The 13,591-nt window shown below is 27.1% G+C and overlaps 1 protein-coding gene across 1 annotated transcript; it reads left to right on the plus strand.

The window, feature by feature from the left end:
* Positions 1 to 8,560: 8,560 nt before the first annotated feature.
* Positions 8,561 to 11,292, plus strand: LOC119612028 (hsp70 nucleotide exchange factor FES1). Its single transcript, XM_037967740.1, has 2 exons — positions 8,561 to 8,590; positions 10,711 to 11,292. The coding sequence occupies exons 1-2, from the start codon at positions 8,561 to 8,563 to the stop codon at positions 11,290 to 11,292; spliced, it is 612 nt and encodes a 203-aa protein (XP_037823668.1).
* Positions 11,293 to 13,591: the final 2,299 nt, after the last annotated feature.

The raw sequence follows: 13,591 nt of genomic DNA on the forward strand, positions 1-13,591 counted from the left end.
TTTGTATTGATAAACAAAAACTAGATTACGGAAACCCCATCTATTTGGGGAGTACTGTGTAAATTTTATTTAGAATTGTAGAATATTTATAGAACTATTACATGCTAAAATCTTGATTTTCAACCTCATATTTTAAATGCTTTATTTTATGAATAAGATACAGTAGGCGTATTTGGATCTGGATAGTTATTCTTGATTTGGTTTCTAAATATATATGAGTGTATGTATTAGCTGAAAAATATTGCTTCTGTTGACCTTAGGTGATTATAACCACCTCTATTTTAAAATATCTAAATTAAGTATTTTTCTTGTACTACACGACAGTTCACTTTACATTGGTTCCAAGCAACCTAAGGTCTGTTTAGAGGTCTAAATTTAAACATAGTGTTCCTCCTAGTTCGTATATGGATTTTGAAGAAGGAATCCAATTGTTTTCCTTGGATACAAGTCGCCTCCCTTTGACAGTTAAAGAATTTGAAAGAGCACTCAGTGCGTTTTTTCTAACAATTCTTTGGATCATTTCATCAATTACTCTATTTTATATTTTTTAATGATATTGGTTAAACATCTCATAATTATATTTCATTGATTTACACTTGTTCTAGAAATCTAAACTAATTTTTTCTATTGAAATTGCCTCATTATTTTCCTTTAAACATTTTTAAAGCAAATAACTTCACAGTTTCAGACAATGAGGATATAATTTTTGCAAATTGCAATTGAAAAATACTTAACACGCGTCCTTTTAACAATAAAACAATAAATTTCAAAAAGTAATTAAAAAATAATTTGAAAAACCCAACGAAATTAACTCGAATTCTAAAAATGTAAAATACTGATGAAAAATAATAAAATGTATAAGCATGAGAAAAAATTGTTTTGCATTATCCAATGTATGTAAATGCACTTTGTAGTGATGAAATTGGAAACTGATGACTTGCATAAAAAGCATTTGAGTATTTTTGGTTTGTTTATCAAAAAAAAAAAAAAAATAAAATAATCTTGAGTAAGGCTGTAGACATTAATGAAGATATATTCTATGATGTTGAGTATGGTCATGATGGTCATGACTCTAATAACATTTTCTTCTCTAGAATAATTTTAAAATTAGTATATGGATCAATGTTTACATACGGAAAAGAAAAATATTCAAATTACTCAAAGTATTAAATTTACTTATGTTAAGATAAAGGTGTTTTATTTTTTAATCTGTATATCTAAATTTATAAAATTTTCAATTAAAAGTTTATTTCGTTCCTTCCCTCACAAATTAAACATGCACTAACTACATTAGAATGAGGAATTAAAAATACGAAGAAACACATCTTGTCAAAATTGGGAAATAATACACTTTTAAAGAGGTTTTACAATACAATACTTTGTATATCACAGTTTCATTGTCTTTAATACAAAAATCAAAAACAATTTTATTCATATATTATGAAAAATATGAAGAAAATTATGGTGAAAAATTAAATTACAAATTAAAATAAAAAAAAATTATAAATAAATTGTGTATTTTGTAAAAAACAGAATTTAAAAAAAAATTAAGCTACGAAATGTTTTAGATTACAATACTTTTCAAATAATACTTTGTATTAATACAAAATCACATATTGTAAAGTACCTTTTACTTGTATCTGCAGACTTTTCGTTTTTAATGTTTCAGCAAAATTTTTTAATGATATAATTTCGTCAAAAAGTTGGTCTAAATTAACACTTTTGAATACAATGTTTTCTAAATCAAATTTTAATATCTTTAAAGCATTTTAATAAACACATGCATGATAAAGTCATCCAATACCTACCTATTATATTCCAATTTGATTTTTAAGTTTTTCACTCTCCTAAGTATATGCATACATATGTATGTACACATATTTCGACTTCAAAATATCAAATCATATTACTGAGTTACAGGTATTAAAGGATGGAAACGAAAGAAAACAACATTTTAAATTTTTGATATTAAAGATCATAGGTTTTGGTTTTTGTGAACTCTGGACAATATCAATCCATTTTTACCTTTAGTCCAATGTTAGCATTCAGCTAATAAATCAACAAATTTATTAGCAATTGAAAAAGAAAAGTTGGACAATTTCTTAAAAATTTTTAAAAAATAATAAATTTTCGAATGCAATTGTTACAGCCCCCATTAACAATATTTTAAGGATTTTGTACTTTTCTAATTCTGTGTACTTTAGAGAATTTAAATAAACAAAATTTGTTCCTCAAAGATATCTGAACTTTAAAAAATTAAAAATATAAAAAATTAAGAATATACTTAAAATTTTTTGAACACAACGGTAAATTGCACTAATAGTTAAATAAGATGCTATGGTTTTATTAAAATTATACACCAATTAACAGATAATAAAATAGTCTAACAAACTATAATGTAAAAAATTATAGACCGATATCTCATCACAAGCAGTAATGAAAATAAAACAATATAATTTCATTGAATATGAAAAAAAATTTAAAATAGTTTAGAATACGTGTTACAAAATTCGACTAAGAGATGACTTTAGTCATAAATTCTGATATATATTTGAAAATGCTTCAGCAAAAACACTTTAGTCATAAATTCTGATATATATTTGAAAATGCTTCAGCAAAAACAAAAAATGAAAATTAAAATAATATCAATGACTTCGTGGGATTTTTAAACAAAGTTGTATTAAAAGTAGTGTTCAAAACTGATTCTCTGCCCTTTTTACATTTATTAGTTATTATTTGGGCTGTAAGATTAATCAAAAATAAAAATTATATTTATATATTTTTGAGACATCTCGCTATCGGAAATCTATCAATTTTTTTTCATATGCTGCATAGACATCATTCACTCTAAAATTCCTGAAGAAACATATTTCCAGTATTTATTAAAAAATAAAAAATCAGCAATAATTGTTTTTATACAATATTAACAACATAAAAAATTAACCAAAAATTTTAAATTTGGAATCGACGGAGAAAATTACATGATTTCAAAAGTTCGAGTCTGTTCATATTTTATTATTGACGTTGATTCTCTTCTTGTTACTGATTTCTACTTTTTTTGTCTTTTCTTCTATATGTCTTCTACTCAAGAATACAACTTTTTACAAAAAAAAAAATCAAATGTTACTAAATCTTTAAGTTTTAAGTGTATAGAACTTTTGATTCAGTTACTATGTTTAAACAATTCTATTGTTAGATTATTTTATTTAATTGTTTGTAATCCGTACAATAAAATCTTTAAAAGTATGTAAATCTGATATTTTCGAAAAACAGTCTAGATTTGATATTAAAAAGTTTATTTTAAAATATTCGTGACCTCTAACATAGAAAATAAGACATATTTCCAGTATTTACTAAAAGAATAAAAGTGTCGTAAAAATAAGTTTTCTGCAATATTAACAATTAAAGAAAAATTAAAATATGTATAACAATCAAAATATGTAGAAAACAAAAATAAAAAGTTTTGTAAGACATTTCAACCATTTTTGAATAAATCTCAAAATATAATTTTTGTTGAAGGAACTAAGTGCTAACTTCTATACAAAATTTACAACATTTCGATCTTCTTTAATTTAAATGTATGATTATCAAATAGGACATTGTGAATACAATACCAGCAAAAAATTAACGATATGACCATTTGTACCTGTGAACATATACATGTGCCTAGTTTTAGACATCATATAATTCTACAATTCGTTTATAACATCAAGATCTATAATATTCTAATATTGCAATTTATAATTTTCATAATAAACAAGTCTTTAAAAATATGTATGTGAGTATTATTTAAAAAATATTGGTACTATTTAACATTCAAAAATATTTTATATAGAATTTTGACTTTAATGCTGGTACCATAGAATATCTGACGTGATGTGCGCTTTAAATGGTTGTTTTTATGTTTGTAAAAAAATAAAATATTTTTTTTTGTTAAAAGTAAAGCTCGAACTTGATTTTAAACTAAAATAATGAATCAATTGAAAACAGACATAATGGTGGGTATAACATTATTAAAGTTTGTCAAAGAAAACTAAAACTGCAGATATCACACTCTTCATTAAATGTTTTAAATTTCGTGTATATTTCATCGTTTCAATCTAAAAATCATAAAGAAGCAAAAAATATTCCAAAGAAAATTTAAACAAAAATTCTACAATTATAAATATGATATTTTAAATATTTTTTAAAGTTAAGGTTTCTAGATTTTGTTTCAAAAAAATAAATATGTTTGCAAAAATGCATATCATTAATTTTGAGCCCAAAAAGAGGAGCAGAGGCAAACATTACAGACTGCTTTACTTTTAACAAAAAAAAATTTTAACAAACATAAAAAACAACCCTTTTAAGCGCAACTTTTATTTCTGTCAGATATTCTATGGTACCAGCATTAAAGTAAAAATTCTATATAAAATATTTTTGAATGTTAAATAGTACCAATAATTTTTAAATAATACTCACATACATATTTTTGAAAAGACTTGTATAAGAAAAAGTGATGTAAAAAACGATATGTATTTATATTTGTTCAAAAATGGTTGAAATGTCTTAAAAAATTTTTTAATTTTGTTTTCTACACACACATTTTGATTGTTATACATATTTTAATTTTTCTTTAATTGTTAATATTGCAGAAAACTTATTTTTAAGACACTTTTATTCTTTTAGTAAATACTGGAAATATGTCTTATTTGCAATGTTAGAGGTCACAAATATCTTAAATGAAACTTTTTAATATCAAATCTAGACTGTTTTTCGAAAATATCAGATTTTCATACTTTTAATGATTTTATGCAGTGAAACAATCTTCGTTATAGAAATTGAAATACTATATTTGTTTTTGTAGACGCACACCTACATATTAATAGTTGTTATACCACTTTTTTTAATTTTTGCTGACCACAAATAACTGTAAATTTAAAGTGCAAAGAGAGACAAGAAAAATCAATCACCAATTTTATTTGTATTGTAACTTTAGTGAATTAAAGTGAATGTGTTTCTAGTTAAAAAATATAAAATATATATATTCTAGTAAAGTTCTGGACGCCAACCAAAAATTCGGTAATACTACTTAAGTTACAAACTGATAACTTATAATATATGTATGTCTATTTTTCCCTACAGCTCCTGAAGACAATACTGGAATTTGTTTACAAAGTTTAAAATACGATAACCTTTGTGTCGAAAATTTTAAGGCAACATAGTCTGCTTGTGTAAAATTTCATATAAACCAAATACATTCTGAATGCAAAAAATAGTAAGGAAGCTGCTACACAATGGCCACAGTACAGAGGATCGATTGATTCACAATTGGTAAGTATCTACAGTCCAAAAATATACTTACATACATATATGAGAACTATATATACATTAGACCGAGTCACAAAAAATGGTGCTTGAGTTACCCCCCTCAAAATATTCGCTGTTATGTAATCTGATGTTACCCAATTTTCGGTTAAGTGTTGTCCATTCGTGAGCTGGACGATTTTTCATGTTAAATTCAATATTTTACCCAGCTTCAAATAATCTTTGTTATGTTTTATAATGGTTCCCAAAATTTTTCTAGTCTATCGATGGCCGTTCGTGAGCTGGACCGTTTGCAAAAAAGTCTCGTTTTAGTTTTTTTTTAAATTTTACAGTATTTCTTAAACAAAATATACAATATGTGGTATCATTTGAAAGGTTTTTTGAAGCTAAGTCGAGTGGTGCGCAAAATTTAAAAAATTGTGCATATTTTTTTATTAGTGGAAAACCTAACAATTTTAAATATTTTGGAATATGACAATTATGAGCAGACGGTTATTTATGATTAATACATCATTGGACGCGGCTTTAAAACCTCGTTCAAACGATACCCCATATTAGATATTTTGTTTCAAAAAAAAAAAAAAATAATAATAATTCCAAAATACCTTTTTTTTATTTGGTCCAGCTCAGGAACGGTCATCGCTAGACTTAAAATATTTTGGGAATCGTCATAAAACAAAGCAAGGTAAATTTTTAGAGGGATAACAAAAACATTTTTTTTTTGCTTTCCATACAGAGTGAGTTGGTCTAATATACATACATATATTATTAAATATTATATATTTAAAATATTTTTATAACTTTATTAATGTTGTATACTGATTTACATATTTATGCATTTATTTTTTAATTTAATTACTTATTTATTTATTTATTTACAGATTAATTTGGATTTTAAAATCATACAATGATACTACACAACGATCACAGAATGTGATCCCCAGCAATTCAATTATTTTCGTGGAATATTTTAATAATATTTTCTATTTATTTATTTGTAAGTATGTATGTATGTAATTGTCTATTTTATTATTAAATTTAATTTTTTTTATGTACAGAAATACGTAAAATAAAATCAAAATATATTATTAAAATTAAAAAAAATATATGTTTTTATTTAATAGTTTTGAATAGGAAACAATTTCATAAAAACAATGAAATATATATCATAATATTATGATATAGTTTCATAAAATGTGAGAAAATTAGTCATACAAAATCATTTTACTAATGCAACTAAGTTGTTCAGTTAGCGCAACAATTACATGATTTTAATGGAATATGATAATTTTTGCAACGAAATTACTTCATGACGTTTATGAAATTTATTCATTAAATTAAAATATAATTTAATTTTGTCAATGAAATAGTTTCACTATTGAAATGAAAATGCTTCACGGCGTTTATGAAACATATTCATTGAACAAATATCAAATTTAATTTTATCAAGGAAATAGTTACACAGTGGAGTCAAAAATGAACATGCATAACACTAATGAAACATTCTCCATTAATTCATTAATCAAGTGTTGAAATTCATGTCTGGAGTGCAGCTTTTTCTCTTAGTGTACGGATTACAAACAATTAAATAAAATGATCTAACAATAGAATTGTTTGATCATAGTAACTGAATCAAAAGTTCTATACACTTAGGTTAGGTTAGGTTAGGTTGATAGGAGGATGTATACTACATCAAATCCGAAGAAATACACCTAGGCCACTATCGGGCCTGTTGTGCGCTCCAATTCAAGAAAAAAAAAAAAAAAAAAAAAAAAAAAAAAAAAAAAAAAAAAAATTGTTTACTGAATGTTCAGAAACTCAGTTTCCTGGACGTAATTCCTAAGAATCTTCCAATCGGTGTTGGTTAAGAATGTTATTTCCGGAATAACATCACTTCCAAGATACTTACACTTAAAACTTAAAGATTTTTTTTTTTTTTTTAAGTTGTATTCTTGAGTAAAAGACCTATAGAAGAAAAGACAAAAACAGTCGAAATCAGTAACAAGAAGAGAATCAACGTCAATAATAAAATATGAAAAGACTCGAACTTTTGAAATCATGTAATTTTCTCCGTTAAATTTTTGGTTAATTTTTTATGTTTTAATAAATACTGGAAATATGTTTCTTCAGGAATTTTAGAGTGAATGATTTGGAATAGTGCGCTTCTCAGACGTACTGTTTTTAGCAGTACGCATACTTTTGTTTAATTATTATTCTTTTAACTGCATAATCCCGCAAATGTACTTCTTTTTAAATAGATAAATCTCATCCATTTTAAACCTCCATCAATTCTTCAAAGATAAAATTAAAACATTTTCTATAGTCAAGAGATATTTTAATAAAGAAAATAAAATTTGGACAAAAGTTGTAAGTAAAGGTTGGAAACAAAAAAAAAAAAAAATACTTTTTCAAATGAAAATATTTAAGTGTCTATGCAGCATATGAAAATGGATAGATTTCCAATAGCGAGATGTCTCAAAAATATATTTTTTATTTTTGATTAATATTACAACCCAAATAAAAAACTAATAAATGTAAAAAGGGCAGAGAATCAGTTTTGAACACTACTTTTAATACAACTATGTTTAAAAATCCTACGAAGTCATTGATATTATTTTAATTTTCATAAAGTTTTTGTTTTTGCTGAAGCATTTTCAAATATATATCAGAATTTATGACTAAAGTCATCTCTAAGTCGAATTTTGTAACACATTTTCTAAACTATTTTTATTTTTTTTTACATTCAATGAAATTATATTGTTTTATTTTCATTACTGCTTGTCATTTTCATTACTCGGTCTATATTCATATATATAGCATCTTATTTAACTATTAGTGCAATTTACCGTTGTGTTAAAAAAATTTTAAGAATATTCTTAATTTTTTTTATTTTTAATTTTTTAAAGTTGCAGGTATCTTTGAGGAACAAATTTTGTTTATTTATTTAAATTCTCTAAAGCAACGGTTCCCAAATGGGGGTCCGCGGACCCCTAGTGGTCCGTAGTAAAATCCTAGGGGGTCCGCGAAGACGAACGAAAAAAACCATGAATAAACAATATTCTGCTTTTATATGTATGTACAAATATATCCAATTTTTGTGCAATAATCCCAAATTTTTTGGTGACTTTTTGAATTTTATTTTTTCGGTTGTTTATCAGGAAGAAGCTAGTCCCTACAAATTTATTGTATAACTTTTATAAAGTAAAGTACTGCGTGATTTGTAATTTTTATTTCCTGTATATGTACTGAAATAATGGTTTTTATTTCAGACTGGTATTCCAGAGTATGAAGTTCAATTCAAATACAAGCTTATTACAGATTTAAGTTTATCAAATTGTAAGCAAAAATGTTCTCGTTTGAAAGGACAACAATTATATATTTCCAAAACAGAGGTGACTCTTTATGCATCTCTTTATAAATATTACAATCCGACGTGATACACAGATTTTAACTTGATTTTGTCGACCAATACATATTATTAAATTAACATCAGAAAATCCATAGCGTTTCGCGTAAATATGTAGCCAAAAACCATGAAGTAAAATAATTCGTTGGTATTTTAAAATTCAAATTTAAGTTCCAAATTCACACTACTTTAACAAAGAGTTCAAATCATATATTATGCGGATAACGCATTCCGCAACAACATAGAAGAAGTCCAACTTTCTTATATTATTTTCCCGAAAACTTAGCTCACTTACTCAGTTCACCCTTTGCAATCGCAACAAATTTTTGAAACGTGACTCCTTAAGCACATGTGACAATATTTGATAAAGAAACCTTTTCGCTACCTTGAAGAAAAATGAACATGAAAGATCTCACGATCATAAAATTAAACATCATGTTAACATATCAACAAAGAAGTCATTCTATCTTCAAAACATGCAATTGAAAACCTATCTGAAATATTATATATTCTCAATGTACGGGAAAAAAAATATGTATGGGGGTCCGCGAAATTAAATAAGCTCTTCAAGGGGTCCGCGAAGTAAAAATCTGTGGGAACCGCTGCTCTAAAGTACACAGAATTAGAAAAGTACAAAATCCTTAAAATATTGTAATGGGGGCTGTAACAATTGCATTTGAAAAATTATTATTTTTTAAAATTTTTAAAAAATTGCCCAACAATTATTTTTCAATTGCTAATAAATTTGTGGATTTATAAGCTGAATGATAACATTGGACTAAAAGTAAAAATGGATTGATATTGTCCAGAATTCACAAAAAGCAAAACGTATGATCTTTAATATCTAAAATTGAAAATGTAATTTTCTTTCGTTTCCATCCTTTAATACCCGTAACTCAGTAATATGATTTGATATTTTGAAGTCGAAATATATGTACATACATATCTAAGTTATGGAAACAGCATGAAAATGCTCTTATACAAATATTGAAAACTGTCTTAAATAAAACTGACCTAAACAAGTTTCATTGAACCTGAAAATTTTTTGCTGACAGTTAATAAAATATTTATAAAAAATTGTTTACAAATAAATTCGCTGAACATTAAAAATATAATATCAATTTACAAATAATTATGTTGCAATGTAGCCACATAGGCTACATAATATAAAAATAAAAAAAATTCAAGATAGATTTTTTGTTTTATTTGATTCTAAATTTAGTTTTTAGAAAAAAATATGTAAAAAAATTCTAAATAAAATTTTTAAAAATTTCACAAAATTATTGTTTTGAAGAATTTTATGCAAAAATAACACGTAAAAAGTTTTAAAACTGTAGAGTTGCCACAGTTTTTAATATTTAAGTAAAAAATGTCAGTTCTCATTCTCGTGGACCTTCCTTTACGTGTGTACAAAATTTTGTCCAAATCGGTGACACTGGGAAAATTCTTTTAAATTTAAAATGGAATTCCTCAATGATAAAATACTACAGAAAATTTTTTTAAACGGTGACTTTGACTGCGTGCAGTAGAGCAGGGTTAGACATTTTGCAAAAATCGATTGCGAATTTGAATACATTGGAGTATTAGTAATAAATTATATATAATTATATGTATGTAAATTTGTATTCGTGAATTATATGAAAAAACATAGAATCTATGTTATTATCAAGCCTGAAGACAGTGTGTTGTCCAATATATGTATGTATATTATGTGATATTTCATTCATAAAAAACTTCCTCACAAATTTTAGGAAAAAAAATTGATTTTTAAATTTAGTTTTTAATTTAACTTGTCAAATAAAACAGAAAAATTTAGTTTTTGTTTACAAATAATTAGTTTTTAATCATATATCGGGATCATTTTTCAATAATATTTTAAGCGTGCAACTTATTAATCACTCTTAGTTCATCGAAAAGAGCCAAAAAAGACTCAGTTTACTGATTGATCATCCAACAATATTCCAAAATATTAAAAAAATATTTGTTGTTTATTGCAGAAAAAACATTTTTTGGATTGTGTGCTTCAGTCAATGTCGGTGAATGTCATGGAAGAATTTTTAAAAGTAATCAGAATTCTTCAATATGAATTTTCGACAGTTGAGGAAAAGTGCAATGCACTAGATTTATTGAGAGACTACATCGATAATATTGATTTTGCAAATAGTTTTACTAAAACAGAAGGTGCAGATATTCTAATCCAATGTGTAAAAGATGATAATAGTTCGGTTCGCTCAAATGCTATTAACATAATTGCAGAAATGTCGCAAAACAATACATTTTGCCAACAATATTTCTTAAATTTTGATATTATTAAATTGTTAATTGAATACTTAAACAGTGATGACTTGGAAGTTCTCTTAAGTACTCTCTATGCATTATCAGCATTAATAAGGAATTATGAACCGGGTTTGATGGAATTTAAAAACAATTATGGTCTTACTCGGTTAATTAAATGTTTAAGTACTGAATGTTCCCGTGTGTTTGTAAAGGCGTGCTTTTTAATAACATCATTATCTTCGGAACATTCTTCAATAAAAGGTAAGAATTATGTAATATTTTTTAATGCTCTATTCGACTAGGATATGCCAATTCTCATATTTGCGAACAATTTATTGCAATTTCTTGTATAAAACATATTAAAAAAAACAGTGGTGGTAAAAATAATAGAGTAGTATATTTGAAGGGATTCTAGCACACTTTTTAGTGACAGACATTGCAACCAAAATGTTCGAAGGTTTGATGGCAGTTTGGTTCGATGCAACCAGAAGAGGAATTTAAATGTTAATAACATCATTACCTTCGGAACATTCTTCAATAAAAGGTAAGAATTGTGTAATATTTTTTAATGCTCTATTCGACTAGGATATGCCAATTCTCATATTTGCGAAAAATGAATTGCAATTTCTTGTATAAAACATGTTAAAAAAAAACAAGTTATAGTGCTATATTTGGCTGAACCGAATCTTAAATACCCTCCACCAGATAATAATAAGTTTTTAATGTCTTAAATAGAAAAATCCCAAGAGTTAGACAGTTTCAATCTGTTACCATTGCAAGATTTATTGAACATTACAAACGCCATTTTTTTATTTTAGAGCGCCCTAAGATATGCTGTTAAAGTGATTTTCGGGGCAGGACCTAGTATGGGAGATATGACCAATTATAGACCGATCGGAAAAAAATTTCACAATAACATTTCTTTATTTAAGAGCGATACTTGTACCACATTTTATATGGATTTAGTAATTTTGTAATGAGTTATGTGCGTTTAAGTAATTTTCTGGAGGGGACCTTGTATGGGAGATATGACCAATTATGAAAAAATTTTATAGTGTCATTTCCGTATATAAGAGCAATATTAGTGCTAAATGTGTGGATATCAATATTTGGTAATAAGTTATGGGCGTTTAAGTGGTTTCCGGGAGGGGAACTTATGAAAAAATTGTATACAGTCATTTCTGTTTATAAGAGCAATATTTGTGCTAAATGTATGGATATCAATATTTGGTAAGTGATTTTCGGGAGGGAACCTTGTATGGGAGATATGACCAATTACGGACCGATCGGAAACAAATTTTTCAGTAATATTTCTGTATATAAGAGCAATACTTGTACCAAATTTTATATGAATATCTTAATTTAGGTTAGGTTTTAGGTTAGGTTTTGCAGACTGCTTACTGACACGAGTAAGTCTTTACTTGGGTCCTATTAGGTCCCTTTGTAACGTCTGTAAAGAGAGAAGATAAGAGAGAAACATTTGGAAGGGAAAAATAGTGATAGAGATAGTAGTGAAGATACAGATAAAGATCATAGAATAATGAACATCGCATAACGATGAAATCAAGCTGTATTTCAAGAAAAAATCATAGTGTGTATTTAGTTGCACACCCATTTCGACAATTTCAAGAATGCTAGTATGCACCCAAGTTGGACAGCTGACAGATCAGATAGATCAGAAAAGTGAGACGAACCCAGCGCCTGAATGACGGAGCGATTCCAGGGCCGGGCAGTTACACAGAAGATGAGTAATTGTTTCCTCCTCTTCTTCATTTTGACAGCTCCTACAGAAGTCATTATATGGAATACCAATACGTCTAGCATGGTTTCCGAACTTTGAATGACCGATAAGAACTGATAACAGAGCGCTCAGATATATTCTGTTTAGCCCTAAAATGTAGGATGTTTTATGAGAATCCATACGAGGCCACAGTAACCTAGTGATCGAGCAAGTGTGCTCCTGAGACCACCGTTCCTGAGCTGAATTAAAGCAATAATCAAGTATTTGTTTCTTGATGACCGCTAAGGGGACACCACAGAACTGGTCTATATCCATTATGGTCATCCTCGTGCCGGCTTTTGCCAAAATGTCAGCAGTAGTATTGCCAGTTATATTCCTGTGTCCTTTGACCCAAACGAGGGTAATTTTTGAATGTCTCGCCATCTCGTTTAGAGACGCCCGGCATTCTTGGACAAGTTTTGATGTAGAATACACACCTATCAGGGATTTGATAGCGGCTTGACTATCAGTATAAATTCTGATATCTCTGTTGGATATCCGATAGTACCTAAGTCAATTAGATGCCTTTTTTATAGCTGAGATTTCAGCCTGTAAAATAGTACATTCGTCGTTGAGTCGGAAAGAGATTTTCGTCCCGAATTCTTCAATGAATATGCCACCGCCGACACCTTTAGTTGTTTTAGAGCCATCTGTATACACGTTAAAGCTTTCAACACTTTCAGGTGCTAATTCATTATAATCACAGATTAAACTATACCGGAAGTTTCTCGAAATGCACAGTTCCGGAATATGGTAGTCAATAGCATGATGTAGGTTTGGTAGAAGATCTACAATCTTTGCATGACCTCTGGAACCGTAGT

Source organism: Lucilia sericata, unplaced genomic scaffold (assembly GCF_015586225.1).
Source record: "Lucilia sericata isolate MDLA Ls3-8-SP2 unplaced genomic scaffold, ASM1558622v1 Contig001583F_arrow, whole genome shotgun sequence".
In the NCBI taxonomy this organism is placed as follows: domain Eukaryota; kingdom Metazoa; phylum Arthropoda; class Insecta; order Diptera; family Calliphoridae; genus Lucilia; species Lucilia sericata.

Excerpts from the sequence above, each read along its gene's own strand:
- LOC119612028 (XM_037967740.1), top strand. The coding sequence starts at position 8,561 with ATGGTTTTTATTTCAGACTGGTATTCCAGA. Across the intron at positions 8,591-10,710 it reads TTTCAGACTGGTATTCCAGA|AAAAAACATTTTTTGGATTG; the intron begins GTATGAAGTTCA and ends TGTTTATTGCAG.